Source organism: Ambystoma mexicanum, chromosome 3q (genome assembly GCF_040938575.1).
Source record: "Ambystoma mexicanum isolate Mex_15411 chromosome 3q, UKY_AmexF1_1, whole genome shotgun sequence".
In the NCBI taxonomy this organism is placed as follows: Eukaryota; Metazoa; Chordata; class Amphibia; order Caudata; family Ambystomatidae; genus Ambystoma; species Ambystoma mexicanum.
In genome coordinates this window covers 1,168,900,493-1,168,916,113 of record NC_090926.1, presented here as the reverse complement: position 1 = coordinate 1,168,916,113, position 15,621 = coordinate 1,168,900,493, and the positions used below count along the sequence as shown (strand labels likewise).

At 48.7% G+C, this 15,621-nt stretch overlaps 1 protein-coding gene across 1 annotated transcript in view; it reads left to right on the top strand.

Annotated features, from left to right (window-relative positions):
- The window catches only part of NIBAN3 (niban apoptosis regulator 3), a 402,636-nt gene that overhangs the window by 371,857 nt on the left and 15,158 nt on the right, over nt 1–15,621 (top strand). Inside the window, exon 12 of the mRNA XM_069604007.1 lies at nt 4,892–4,999. Coding sequence (XP_069460108.1) covers nt 4,892–4,999 — 108 coding nt within the window. The remainder of the gene's footprint in view (nt 1–4,891; nt 5,000–15,621) is intronic.

Here is a 15,621-nt window from a genome sequence, read left to right as displayed (position 1 = left end):
CCAGACTCTATCTTCTCGCCGTGGCTCTTCAGCATCTACCTCGCCCCTCTGGCCCACCTGATCTCCTTCTCTCCTCACTTACAGTGTTATGCTGATGACACGCAGCTCTCCTTCAAGCTTCCCTCCTCTGCCTCCTCCTCTTCCTCTCTCATTCCTGATGTCTCTGACTGCTATTCAGGCATGGTGTACTGCCAATGATCTTTGCCTTATTGCCAGTAAGACTGAGATCGTTCTCATTGGGGCCACAGCTCCCTCCTCCATCCTACCCTCTGGCTGCCATTTCTGGGTCCCCTCCCCTCACACACTTGTGAGGCAATAAACTGTGGTGTCATCTTTGACTCCTCTCTCTCCTTTTCTCCCCACATCACAGACCTTGTCAAGAAGGCCCACTATCAACTGCACCTCCTCAGAGGTAGTCTACTCTTCCTCACCTTCCCCCAGAAACTCAATGTCTCCAGAGCTCTGGTCCTCTCTAGGCTGGACTTCTGCAACAGCCTCTTCCTCAATGTTCCTTTATCCTCCCTGTGTCCCCCTTCAACTAATCCAGAATAGGACTATAAGACTACTCCTTGGCCACAAGCCCAGGTACCGCCACTCTCCAGCCCTAAAATCTTTCCACTGGCTCCCGGTTGCTGCTAGGAACAAGTCCAAGACCCTATGCGTCATCCACAAGGCTTTCCCCCCGCTGGGACCCCGCTACATCCACTATTTTGGCCTCTGTTCTTCTTGAAGACTCTCCTTCCCGTTGCCTGCTTCCAGAGCTTTCTCTTCTTGGCTCTGCCAAGCTCTTGCTATTTTCTTGAGGACCTTATTGTAACTGTTTCTATTAGCTCCCCCACTCCCTGTTGCACTTTCTACCCTTGGTCCATTGGGATCCTCAGCCTCGAGGTTAGACATTGCTCAATGCTTTCATTAAGACAATGCTTATAGATCTCCAAGTTTCCGCACAATTTTTTATCATCTAAAGTTTATTGAAATGTTTGCATACCCTAGGTAAGGTAGGAGTTAAATAATAACCTAATTTTCCTTTGGTCTCTAATAAATTGTCACCAGGATAATGTGTGGTACTTGAGAACAACCCATGCCTTTTTCTAAATATAATATCAGATGTTGGTTTTTAATGCCTTCCTCTAGTCCAATCTGTTTTCTTTAAAATATGAAGGGATGGGTTTTATATAAGTCAAACCTAGCTAGAAAGCAATAAGGTGCTGTACAAAACAATCTGTGGCAATGCTTTTGTGTAGGCATAGGAAAGGCCCTTGCCAGGCACTGCCATAGTGGTATTAACTGGGCATTGATGGTAGCAGGTGCAAAATTGTTCTGGTACCTGGGCATCTAATAGCAGTGCTTCACAAATGCCTAATACTTATACACTGTTGGCTTTGCCAATGCTTATTTTTCACATCAGTGAAAGGCACGCATAGTGCTTATAAATCGAGTGGTTGAAGGCAGACCTGGTTAAGTCATTTTTATTACACCAGTAGTCAGTTTACAGCTCCAATTAAGTCATTAACTCTCAGAAGGCTGCTTTAAAAAATCACCTGTATGTATTTCGAGTGCAAAGTTTGATGGTAAGTTTTGATTAAAGAGAGCTCAGAGTTCCCATGTAGAGGTGGTCTGGGCGGGGCTGCGCAGTAACTGGGTGGAAATGGCCACGGGGATTAGCATGGTCTTGGGCAGTGAATCGGTGGGTACATAACCAAACAACACCTTCAAGCTTTCTGTCCCTCCTATGCCATTTCTTCCTATCTGTGCTCAAATGCAATAGTTGAGGCTTCTTTTTTCGGTTTCACTTCACTTTCCCCTCTAATTCCCTCGTTTGCTAACCCTCCTGCCTATGTTTTGAACCATGACTCCCATGATCCCTCACCATTGGCTATGCTGGCTCGTTCTGATGGGATTTGTAGTTCATAACATCTGGAGAGCCAAAGGTTACAGAACCCCGTGCTATACTGTTGTCACTCCAGTATCCTGCACTATCTGCCACCGACTGTTTCCATACTATCTTGCCATGTGCTTGGAGCGACTCTCCTCCTAATATATGAATCCCCGCTCTATCCTTTTCATATCGGCTTGTCTTTTATATCTGCCTAGGTTGAGCGTACATGTTTCCTGTACATAATCGTCCAAAATTAGTTCCAGGAGACATTTGTGGTGCTATTTTAAAACACATTATGATGTGTTTATTGCTAATCCTGCGTCAATTGCTGACTCGTCGCCTGCTTGCCCCTATTGCAGCTTACTGCTACATTTACTGTCCACGGATACATTTGCTGCTGAGCTTGGCACATTTGCTGCTCAGCCTGGCGATTTGCTGCTCAGCCTGGTGCATTTGCTGCTCAGCCTGGTGCATTTGCTGCTCAGCCTGGCGATTTGCTGCTCAGCCTGGCGCATTTGCTGCTCAGCCTGGCGCATTTGCTGCTCAGCCTGGCGCATTTGCTGCTCAGCCAGCCGCTCTTCCTGTACAGCATGCCGCATTCAATGTAAACTCCCTTCACTACTCAGCCTGCCTCAATTACAGGTGAACCTGCTCCAATCACTGCTCACGCTGCCCCGTTTACTGCTCCGCTTGCCTCATTCCCAACGTATTCCCTCATTCACTGCTCATCGAACATCGAGCCTCATGCACTGGTCACCTGCCTCACTGATCACCCTGGTCCAATTACTGATCACTCCGTTTTTAAATGGTCAGAGGTCTCCCCTCCTGCTGTTAACATGGTCATTGAGCCATGTTCCCTGCACACCTTGCTTCATTCACTCACATTTCATCTGCTGCTGTTCACTAGGACGTCAGCCTCCTTCATCCTACCTCCAGCCGCATTCATTGGTTACGCTACCTTTCCTTTTTAATTAGCTTGTTGCTGCTGCTCTTTTTGCCTCATTTTCTGGTCACATTTTGTTTGTTGCTGCTGCTCTTTTTGCCTCATTTTTCTGGTCACATTTTGCGTGTTGTTGCTGCTCTTTATGACTCATTTTGCTGGTGTCATTTTGCTTGCTACTGCTGCTCTTTTGGCCTCATGCTGCTGGTCATAAAGAGCAGCAACAACACACAAAATGTGGCCAGCAAAGTGAGGCAAAAAGAGCAGCAGCAACAAGCGAAATATGACCAGCAAAATGAGGCCAAAAGAGCAGCAGCAAAAAACAAAATGTGACCAGCAAAATAAGGCAAAATGGGGAGCAGTAACAAGAAAAATGTAACCAGCAAAGAGGCAGAGTTGGCTGCAGAAACAAGTAAAATGTGACCAGCAAAATGTGACCAGCAAAATGAGTCAAAAAGAGCAGCAGCAACGAGCAAAATTTTTGCTCGTTGCTGCTGCCCTTTTTGACTCATTTTGCTGGTCACATTTTGCTTGTTGCTACTGCTCATTTTGCCTCCTTTTGCTGGTCATATTTTGTGTGTTGCTGCTGCTTTTTTTACCTAATTTTGCTGGTCACATTTAGCTTGTTACTGCTGCTCTTTTTGCCTCATTTTGCTGGTCACAGTTGGCTTGTTGCTGCACCTAACTATGCTTTATTTTACTGGTTACAGTTGGCTGGTTGCTGCTGCTCATTTCGCACCCTTTGGCTGGTCACATATTGCTTGTTGCTGCTATTTTTGCCTCATTTTGCTTGTTGCTGCTGCTCTTTTTGCTCATTTTTCTGGTCACATTTTGTTTGTTGCTGCTGCTCTTTTTGCCTCATGTTGCTGGTCACATTTTGCGTGTTGCTGCTGCTCTTTTTGCCCCATTTTGATGGTCACATATTGCTTGTTGCTGCTATTTTTGCCTCATTTTGCTTGTTGCTGCTGCTCTTTTTGCTCATTTTTCTGGTCACATTTTGTTTGTTGCTGCTGCTCTTTTTGCCTCATTTTGCTGGTCACATTTTGCTTGTTGCTGCTGCTCACTGTGCCTCATTTTGCTGGTCACATTTTGCTTGTTGCTGCTGCTCACTGTGCCTTGTTTTGCTGGTCACATTTTGCTTGTTGCTGCTGCTTACTGTGCCTTGTTTTGCTGGTCACATTTTGCTTGTTGCTGCTGCTCACTGTGCCTTGTTTTGCTGGTCACATTTTGCTTGTTGCTGCTGCTTACTGTGCCTTGTTTTGCTGGTCACATTTTTATTGTCACTGCCGTTCATTGTGCCTCAATTTTCTGGTCACTTGCCACATATATATTAGGTTGATGCCACGTATACCTGTGTATATAAATTCGTGAAGCCCTATTTATGGAATAATGTAGGTACATGGATCATATTAAGTTCATATGTGTTCGGGATTGAAAGGTACGTGGAATTGTTATAGTTTCCCGTGTGTATTGATTCCGTATGTGGCATTCCATCATATATCTGTGCGTGATTGTTAGACATGCTTAACATTCTTCAGATTGCCTCAGGGCACTTACATAGGTAAAATTCCTGCATACTTTCTCCCACCATCCCTGGCCCGCCCCATTTACCCCGTCTCTTTTTCTCACCTTCCTCGATCTGTTTCCCCTTCTCCCTGTCCCTCTCCTTCCCCCTCTCTTTTTCTCTTTCGCGTCTCCCTCTCCCCTCTCTCCCTCTCTGTCCATCTCCCTCGTCCCCCCCCCCCTCCCTCCATCTGCCCATGTCTCTTTATCTCTCCCTTTCTCTCTTGCTCGGCGCCCCCCTCACTGTCTCCCTCTGCCCTCACTTTCAGTTTCCTCCTCTTTCTTTTTGTCTCGCCCTTCCCCCTCTCTTTCCTTCGCCTCCCCCAGTGGCTCTCCCTTCCCCCTCTCTTCCTCCCCGTTCTGCCTCTTTCCATCTCTCACGGCCCCACCCCCTCTTCCTGTCGTGTCCCCCTTCCTCTCTGCCTCTCGCTGTCTTTGTAGTTCTGCAGGTGAGTTCCTGTGCTGCTGTGTTACTGTCTGTCACTCTTCTCTGTTCGCTTCCTTTGCAGAAGTTTGACTCGGACAGCAGCCGCGCCCGCAGGCGCTTCGCTCGTGACTCCCTGGCTCAGATCTTCCTACCATTCCTGCTGCGCCATCTGGAGGCCGACTGCAAACGGGTGAGTGTGGAATGTAAGCCTACACCTTGGAGGATAGCTGAGCTGGTCAATGCGCTAGCAGCAGAGATCTCTTTCCAGTGGCTGACCCCGGGACCCCGCTCAGACCTTTTCTCCCGTGAGGTTTAGAAACGCGCTCCCAAGAGAGAAGCTATCTGACTTTCATTTAAAACATCAAACGACATTCTGTTAACTGTTTTTTTTCTGTTTAAACTGTCAAGTAACAACAGCTCCTTGGGCACTGGAGGCCTAGAGAGAATATGCTTAAAGCACTACAATGTGACCACTGATCGGTGTTCAAAAGGTTAATAGTGGCGCAGGCATGGTGGGGGCAGAGCCCCCTCTGCCTCCCTCCTGGTGCCCCAGCTGAACCCTCTGCTTCCCGCTGCTGCCCTATTATCCGCCCCCCCGTACCAAAAGCTGACTCCCCTACTGAAAGTTAAACAATAATAGAACTGTAGTCAGTCCCTGGTGTGTGGAAGTTAGAATGGGGTTGAAAAAGACATTTCTCAAAGACACCATTTCCTCACATGATTTGCTACTAGTCAAATTTTAAAATCTTCCCCAAAAATATTATCGCAACCCAACATACCACACTTTTTTCTTCGTCCGTTTGATTCCGATGAATCCCAGTTAGAGAGATGGTCGGGTTAATGCACCTGCTGCAGTGAGTGTTTATGTCTCTCCAACAAGATGCTGCAATAAAGACATTGGGGCTCATTACGAGTTTGACGGTATACAGTAAAATTGCCGGTAATTCTGGTTGCCAACACTCTTACCGTTACCGCCAATTACGAGTCCGCAGTAACACTGTTGCAAGTACTAGCGGTGCCGGTATAATCACCGCTGGAAATACCTGCACTGGTAATACCGGCAATGGAATTACCGATGACCCAACCACCAGTGCCAGTATTTCCGGCACAATGGTATTACCATCCGATTACAAGAAGGGAAAAGCCAGTAACACAGGTGTTTTAGCCAGTAATGCTGGCAAAACCAAGGCTAAGATACCCACACCTCATAGCAGGTGGTAACTGCACACAAGTGCACCCAATCCACCCAGGTGCACCCGATGCACACACCAAGAGTACAAAAGGGCCACACCTTCCCCAAGGACACTTTCCCACACAACCATCCTACCACTCATCAGAGTGTACATGGACATGGAGCTGCTCCAGGCCAACCTAAGCTGCAGGGGCTGGAGGACCACCAGAGGCAACAGGAGGCATCGGAGAGGAAGAGGAGAATGCAGGTGGTGGGCAGAGGCCACACAAGACGTGCGAAAGGGCCATGCCCTGAACCATCACAGACACACACACCCTCACCCTGTACCACCTGTACAGGAGACGATAACCAAACTCCTTCCCCACATCCAGGAAGACATAAGAGAGCAGGAGCGGCATCACAACAGCCTTTTGGTCAAACTGGTGTCGGCGCTGCACTTCTTGACCACAGGCACATTCCAGCATCCAGTGATTCAAGTGCATGGCATTTCACAGCCTGCCTTCTGCAGAGTGTGCTAGGTCAGGTGCTGTATGTACCCCTGCACCATGGGGGCCAGCATATGGCCCTCCCCGTCACCCAGGAACAGGTGATTGCCGCCAAGGCACGGTTAAATGCAATTTCAGGCATGCCCAATGTGGTTGTGGTGGCAGCCCTGGATTGTACACATGTGAAGCTGGTGGCCACCAAGGCCTCAGAGCAGGTTTACAGGAGTCAGAAGCAATTCCATTCACTGAATGTCCAGGTCACCTGTGATGCTGACCTCACCATCACTCACTGCTGGGCCTGGGTCCCAGGATCAACCCATGATGCAATTATCTTGTGGGACAGCACGCTGCCAGCATACATGGAGGGACACAGAGGGCAGCATGTTGGATGAGTACATGTCCAATCTCACTTACCTTGCTATATGAGTGGCATGCTAAAGGGGGAGGCGGGGCAAATGTTGTGATTGCATGACCTGACAAGGACCTGTACGTGCAGGACCCACCATCGCACCCCACAAATGACATGCTAGAACCCTCAGGAGGAGTACATGACTGGAGATGCAGCAGTCACTAGCCAACCAACACAACAGGCCAGCAACACACAATGCACTACAGGTAGCAGAATGCAACCTCACACATTCCACAACATGCATGGGCAGCAAAGTAGTGGGCCAGGCCACTTAGAGGGATCCAAAGTATGTGTAGGGGCACCGACAAGAGCCAGGAGATAAGGGAGAAGATGGCATAGGACAACAAGAACAATGACCAAGGTCGATGTCCGCACAGTAAAATCCACATAGAACAATTCAGCACAAATACCTCAGTTGCCCCAAACACAATAATTTGTCCTGAATAGCCTGCCCAGACCCAGACACCCTTGGTGTGAACTGAAAGGGATGGGGAACGACTAGGCGCAGGGCCCACAAACACCGGTGGAGCCCATGGGGTGAACTTGAAATGAAGCTGCCGATAAAGCCCCCAAACATGGCATGGCATACTGCAAAACTGCAACTGAGGGACATGTCCCTTGCATTTGACATGGCATGCACTCAGTTCCTCATGCAATCCACCCCATCATGGATAGCGCACACACGACCTGCACATGTAACCCAGACTTCCATCAGGGACAATGCATGGAGCAACGCACAGCCCTAAATCACACACTGTGGTATGCTGCCCTGTCTGTCATGGAACCTGAAAGCAATGAGGTGTTGACCATGAGATGTGTGGAAGTAGCACCATGTCAGACTGGACAGCCCCCCCCCCCCGAGCAATGCAATCCACATGCATCGACTGGAATGTGAAACAGTGTGGTGCAATGAGACATCATAGGGGATGCATGCACAGACTGTGTATGGAAATGCTGCTGTAACACATGCACATACTGTGTATGGAGATGTTGCTGTAACAGGCAACACATCTGTAGATTATCATGAGTCACACATGTGTCTTTTCCCCTTGTAGGTGACTCTGGATACCCACAGCTACTGTGGCTGAGGACCCCTCTGAGGAATCCCCAGAAGCCACAGGAAGTGGCATACCACAGGGCCCATGACAGGACTAGGGTGACCATTAAGTGCACCTTCAGCCTGTGGTAGGCCTGCTTCAGATGTCTACACCATTCTGAGGGTGCTCTAATGTACAGGCCCGACAAGGTGGGAGAGATTGTCTTGGTCTGTGCGATGTTACATGACATCTGTGTCAGACGCAACATGCCTCTGACCCCAGATCTGGTCATGCCTCCCCCTAAGGATGAGGCAGCAGTGCCCGCGGTACCTATGCACGTGCGCACCAAGCATATGGAGGCCAGGGATGGGTGCATGTCCCGGCAGGGACTTTTTTTCTGAAAGCCACATCCACCATCCACCATGCACCCTCTTGCACCTATGTATACATTTTGCACATTTACTTTAAACACTTGTACACAAATAAAAATGTCCTGTCAGTGTTTCACCCTCAACAAACCCTCCCCAAACACCCACCCTCGACACACCCTTCCCAAACACACACAGTGTACACACCCTTTTTATTTATTATTTATTTATTTATTTATTATAATACCCTGGCAGCATCCAACTGTTATTTCCTGTGCCTCCTGGTCATGGGCTCTTCACCGTCTCCTTTCCAGTTAGAAGGAGCGTCTCCAGGCAGGGATCCCTCTGTGGGATCACGAAGGTAGAGGGCTCTGTACCCTGGTCCTGCATGTGCTGCAGGGTCAGCTGTGTTGCCTGGTTGATCGCCTCAGCACTGGCTGAGGAGGAGGAGACGGTGTGCTAAAGCACTCTCTGAGCTAGAGTAACCATGGCGGCGGTGGCATGGCCAAGTGAGCAGGCCATCCTATGGCTGCACCCCTGCATGCATTGTGCACATTTCCTGGAGCTGCTGTCCTGCAAGTTCGGCCATGGCAGGCTGGCGCACCTCAATGGCACACAGGCATGCACCCATGGACGACAAAGTGGACACAGGCAGAGGCTGCGCAGTGGCCTGGGGCTGTAGCAGGCCGATGTATATGAGGCTTAAATATCATCCTCCTCCTCATCTATCGTGGGCACATGGGCCCTGCCACGATGGCCTGCTGGCTGCAATGCCCCTGATGGTGATGTGGATGTGCCTGGGTTCCAGCCACTTCCCGACATGGGTGGGACGGCAGCACTGTGTCCCTTGACAGGGGCTTGATCAGGCCTTGCGGTGGTGGCTTTGTCAACGAGCACACATCCCTGCTGTCTATTGAAGGGGACACTGAGCACTGCCTTGGGGATAACGACAGCCACAGGTACTGCTAGTGTGCCAGTGGCAGTGGTGATGGTGGCAGTGATGGTGGTGGAGGTGACCCGGTAGCCCTGCCCTGCTGTCTGGTCCTGCTGGCAGGGGGTGTGGCCTTAGCAGGTTTGGATGCAGCTGATGAGCCAGATGTTGATGGTTCAGCCAGTGGCGGCTCGTCCATAATGGATGAAGGGGCTTTACCCACCAGATCTTGACCCCCCCCCATTATAGAGGAGCCAACAGCTGAGGAGCCAGCTCAGTGAAACACTGAGCGCTCTCTCAGCTGCTTTTTCCAGATGGGAGAGCACTCCTAGGCTGGTTCTGGCTGAATTGTCAAAGGGAAATGACAGTTTAGTTTCCAGCGGCGCAGACTCATTGGAAATGCTGGATGGGGAACTGTATGTCTGTATGTACAAGGGGCCGCTCCTGCGCCTCCTCACACAGACAGACAGAGCAGGCTGGAGTGGGGCATCTCGTCACCCGCGATCAGGCCCCTGCACATGTGCAGAGACCAGGAAGCTCCCTGATTCCTGTTCATGCTAGGGGGGGCTGCAGCGCTGGGGAGGAAACTTCAGGACCAGCGACAAGAGATACGTTTATGTTCATGTATGTATTATTTAAATATGCGTATGGAGGCGTGTATGCTTGTGTTATGAGTAAGTGCATGATGATGGGGGCTCATGTGAATGAGAGAGTGCTTGCTGTGTGAATGTTGTGTGAGTGTGGGTGTGTGTTTTGTGCTGGTCCGTGGAGCTGAGTTTGGCGAGTGGGGGGAGGAGGGTTGTACAACAAAGGCATTTTAAAAATGCCTTTGTTGCAAATTCCCCCTCGCCACTGGACAAAATCATCTCTCCTTCTGAGAATCTTTGGGGCCTAGGGAACAGGGATGGTATTTTTTTTTACTGTACATCTATGAAAGATGTCTAGTAAAAAATACCATGCCTGCCCCCCTGTACCCCCCAGCACCTTGCCTACACACATAACCACTTTAATCGTGTGCGTGTGTTAGACACCGTGGTGCCCTGGGGGCAGGCATGGTATTTTTTACCAGACATCTATGATAGATGTCTGGTAAAAAAATACCATGCCCACCACCTGGACCCCCAGTGCCTGGCATACACATACAACCACATTAATTGTGCGCGTGTGTGAGGAGCTGGGTACCCAGGGGACAGGCATGCAATATATTTTACTGGGCATCTATGATAGATGTCCAGTAAAAAATACCATGCCTGGCCCTGTGCCCCCAGTGCCTCGCATACACACAATCACATTCATCATGTGCAAGTGAGGCACTGGGGCCCAGGTGGCAGGCATGGCATTGTTTACTGGTTGTACCCTGTAAAGAATGCCAGCCCAATCTGCTGGGATTCCTAGCACCTCACGTGCAATGTCATGCCTGACCCCTAAGCCCCTTAATGCCTCACATGTACACATCATTGATTATCTGGGCATGAGAGGCACTGGAGGGCCCAAGGGGAAGGCATGCCATTTATTAATGGGCATCAATGATAGATGACCAGTAAAATAATGCCACGCCTGGGCCCGCCAGTATCTCACATGCACACAATTGATGTGTGCATGTGATGCTCTCTGGGCCCCAGGGGGCATGCATGGCAGTTCTTACTGGGCAGCCATGCCCAGAAATAAATACCATGGCTGAACACTGAGAGCCAAGCACCTGGCATGCATCTGCCCCGTCGGCCCCCCAGTGTCTCACACACATAATCACATTCATAATTAATGTGATTATGTCTGAGTGCCAGGCACAGGTGCACCACTGGGCACACATGACATTTTTTTTACTGGGCATGATTGATAAAGCAAGCATGATAAGTGTTATTATGTATGTGGCATTTTAATGCAGCCAGTAAAGCCATTTCGTATTGTGGTATGACATTTTGTATTGGACAGCTTTGATAAAGCAAGCATGATAAGTGTCATTACGAAGCTAGAATGGCATTTTTATGCAGCAAGTCTAGCTATTTCTTTCTGTGGCATGACATTTTGTATTGGGCCTCTTTGATAAAGCAAGCATGATACTTGTTAATATGTAGCTAGACTGGCATTTAAATGCAGCCAGTCTAGTAATTTCTTATAGTGGTAGGACATTTTGTATTGGGCATCTATGGTAAGGCAAACATGATAAGTGTTATTACAAAGCAAGACTGGCATTTCTATGAAACCAGTCTAGCCATTTCTTACTGTGGCATGACATTTTATATTGCCCATCTTGATAAAGCAAGCATGATCAGTGGTCTTATTCTTTCTGTGGCATGACATATTTTTATTGAGCATCTTTGATCAAATAAACATGATAAGGGTTACTATGTAACTAGACTGGCATTTCAATGCATCCAATCTAGTCATTTCTTATTGTGATATGATAATTTGTATTGGGTATCTTTGGTAAAGCAAGCATGATAAGTGTTATTACAAAGCAAGACTGGCATTTTTATGCAACCAGTCTAGCCATTTCTTATTCTGGTATGACATTGTGAATGGGGCATTTTAGATTAAGCATGCATGATAAATGTTATTATGTAGCTCGACTGGCATTTGAGTGCTGCCAGTTTGGACATGTTTTCATAGTGTGGCATGCATTTTAAATGGTAAAGCCAGCTGGAGTGTGTTCTTATGTGGGGTTACTGCATATATTGGCAGAACAAACATGGACATGTTTTCCTATAGTATAATTACGGGCATTATGTTCAAAGTATGTTCTTATATGCGAAAACTAGGGTATGATGGTGCAGTCAGCATGGAAATGTATAGGCACAGCCAGTATGAAAATGTTTTATACTAGAACATATTGTGGGCAAATGCATCATCACAATGTCTTGGAGAAATGCTCCTGTTAGTAACTTGCATCTATTGGATTTTTTCATGAGTTACCCTACAAAACCAATTGCAAACGGTTTGGCTTTTTACCCACTTAAAAACGTGTGCTCTAAAATTCACCATTTGAACCCATTATTTTAAAACAATTCTAAATCCTCCACTTGATTGTTTCTGGATCCCTCGCTACGATTGGTCGCTATGGCATACATGGGAGAAGTATTTATGCACCTCCAATTAAAGAATTCATAAACCGCCACTGGGTCCAGCCCCGTCACTGTCCGGGGACTCTGTGCCTGTTTGGAATTGAAAGGCATGCAGTTAGTCATCTCAGAGGCTAGTTTGCGGGCTTGCATTACACTCATGTAACATTGTATGTGTCATGAAGCTGCTCATTTCATTTGGATTGCTTGGGTGCGTTGGCTTCAATGTGTGCTCCTACATGTAGGTGGTGGGAGTGCACATTGCCTGTTTGCCTGCAAAGTTGGCTTGTTGTGTGTGCGGTGGGCCATCAATTCATGGCATGGACTCACTTGGCATGCAGGGGTGCTTCTGTCTCCATTTGTTGGGCTGCACGTTTCGGCTATGGTGCGTGTGCAGAGGCGTTGCTAGGGGGGGTTAAGGGCGCTATAGCCCCTGGTCTTTTGGTTGTAGCACCGGATAGAATCTCAGGAGCTACAACCAAAAGGCTAGCTGGCCCCCAGCCCTGACAGTTCTGACATTAGCGTAGCCCCGGGTATTTTCCAGACCTAGCAACACCCCTGTGCGTGTGCATTCCTGCATCTGCCCGCAGCACCAGACACGTGTGTGTTTAATGGCCATTTGCTGTGACTGACATGTGTTGGACCAATTCCCTTGCCCGTTTTGTGCTTCTCTGTTGGGAGCTGCATGTATTTCTACACAACATTTGCTTGTACATGATGTCTGTTGCACTTAACGCCATCGTCTTCGGCCTCTGCTTCAGCCTCTGCACTCCCAACTCGCTCTATGCCCTCCATGTGGAGTATGGAGCTGGCCATCTCATCCCAGGGCATGAAGCAGAGGGGTGCCACCGTCCCTCCTCCTGTGGTGGCACTCTCCCTCCTGTGCTTTTCAATAAGGTTGCATACCCTTGTTTTGAGGTCGTCCCACCGTTACCAGCAATCCCTTATCATGTGGGGGACAGTCCCCACTGTCATCACCCTTGTCATCACCTCTGCCCATGTGGCTGACTTTCTCTGCACACTTGTTCTCCTGTGCATGATGTTCAACCACTGCATCAGCCAATGCAGTCAGCTCTACGTCTGTGAATGTGGGCTTTCGGAGCCTGAGATCGGGGACCCGGGACTTGTTTTGCTGGGACATTCTTTTGGCACCTCTTCTGGAACTGGATGGCAAGGGGAAATGGAAGATTCGGGGTGGATTGAGTTTTAAAGATGGCTGCCGGCAAACTTCTCGTTCCGGCGGTGATGCTATTTCCGGTGCCAGTAATTCCGGCAGTTTAGGGTGGTATCGGTATTACTGGCACAAATTGGCTGGTAATTCCGGCCGATGGCTGTCGACACCGGTAATATTGGTATGCCCGTATTACCGTTTTCCTGCAGGAGTGTCGGGGGACACACGTGCCAGAGGATATGTGAGTAAAACCGGCACACCAGTATTTCCGCCGTCTCACCGGTAAACTCGTAATGGGCCCCATTGACACGTCTCTCTTGACAGAAAGGAATAACCTTTCTTTTTTTTAATGCAGCAGCACCTAGCCCAGAAACATATACAGTGCTAACACGTCTATTATAACATCTATGTATGGCACTGCTGTGCTGGCCAGCAACAATGCTGGTCTCTTGGTGGAGTGTATGACTGAAGTGGTGTTTTCGTAGTCCACCACCAGGAGGCATTAGAACTATACAGATGAATAAAAGGATTGGATTTTGCTTACAGGCGGTACACATTTTATTAAATTGAAGAAACTAATTAACAAAGAGAGTGAGTCCCAGATTTCGTGATTCCAGTGATGACATTTTAGCCACGTCTCCCCTCCTCAACTGTGACAAATTGGTGGTATTATTTCTGCAGCCCTGTATTTTCTGCAGGTTACTCAAAGTGTCCCGTCATGCCTCATCGCGAGTTGGGCGGTATCCCGGCTGTAATACCGCCCAACTGTAATAGCGTTAGCACCAATCAGTCCGGTGATATTACTGCCAGATCACAGGTTGGGCGTTAACAGTAAACCCTCATTCTGCATTGGGGAATTTTCGGCCCTAATGCTGCGCTAATACCATGTGCTAATACATGGGATTTTCGCCTCCAGAAAAAAGCCGGATGTTAAACATCCCATTTAGCACCCAACTCGTGATCGGGCCAGCCCTTAAATGCGCCGTTAATACCGTTACCGCCTCATTTAAGGGCTAAAGCCCAATTCGTGATGTGGCACTGTATCTCTATTCTGGCCCTTGTATTCTTCGTAAATTCCCTGAAAGCTAAGAGGAAAAACCTATAGGTTCTTGGTGTCATATGCCAAGTTCAGCCTGAAAAGTCTGAATGCCATGATCCGGCTGGCATAGTCATCATAAAGGAGGGCATTAGCCAACACACTCAGCTGCTGCCATCACATGGCACGTGCAGGCCCGAGTCCTCGGTAGTGTGCTATGTAGCGCTTCCAAATAGATAAGTACACCAAGTCTACCCAATTCATTTAATTAAATCACTATTGCAACTTCTGTCAGAGCAAGTCACTGGGTGTACCAAATCCCAATGTAATTAACTGGATCCAGTAGAATTTCGTCGTCAGATTTCCTGCACATTAAAGCCTGTACTGTTCAAAATATATTTCAGGTTGAGGACTCTACTGTTCTAGGGCAGCACCCTGCCCCTTTAAGCTGACATGGTGGCCCCACAGACAGACCACGTGTTAGGCAACATGTGGGTAGGTGTGGGAGGGAGTGAGGGAGAAACGTCAGATCCGGGAAGAGTGGGGAAGAAGTGGACACATAAAATAAAGGCCACACATTTTCCAAATCCCTCCGTGGTCCATGTGGTTCTTAAATCATGTTTTCCTCCACACACAGGTAACAAATGGCGACAAGGTCATTTCTCAACCTACCTACAGGGGACTCGCCGATCCTCATGCCATCCGCTGCCGAAAGTGTTTAATGCGATGTCCCGCGGCTCCCTAGCAATCATGCCAGCTTCCACAGTCGGGTCCTCCTGCGCGCGGTGCGCCTCTGGTAGAGAGAGCTCCTCCATGTCCGTGCCAGCATATGGCGAGCAATGATCACAGTAGGTCACTCTACAGGACTTCCTGTTTCCTCTACGCGGACCACTGTGCCACCTTTACACCGTCCTTCGATTTGATGCGCTTCACTACAGGGGTGCAGAGGAGTTTCACAAGTCTGCCGCATGAGGAAACTCATCCCACCCTGACACTGACTCACCAAGTAGGACGCTGTTTATATGCATATCTAGCTACAGATCCAAGCCACAGCCTCATGTCACAACATTGACGCAGGGCATATGCAAGTGTGCACGGGAGAACGGCAGTAACCGGCATCCACC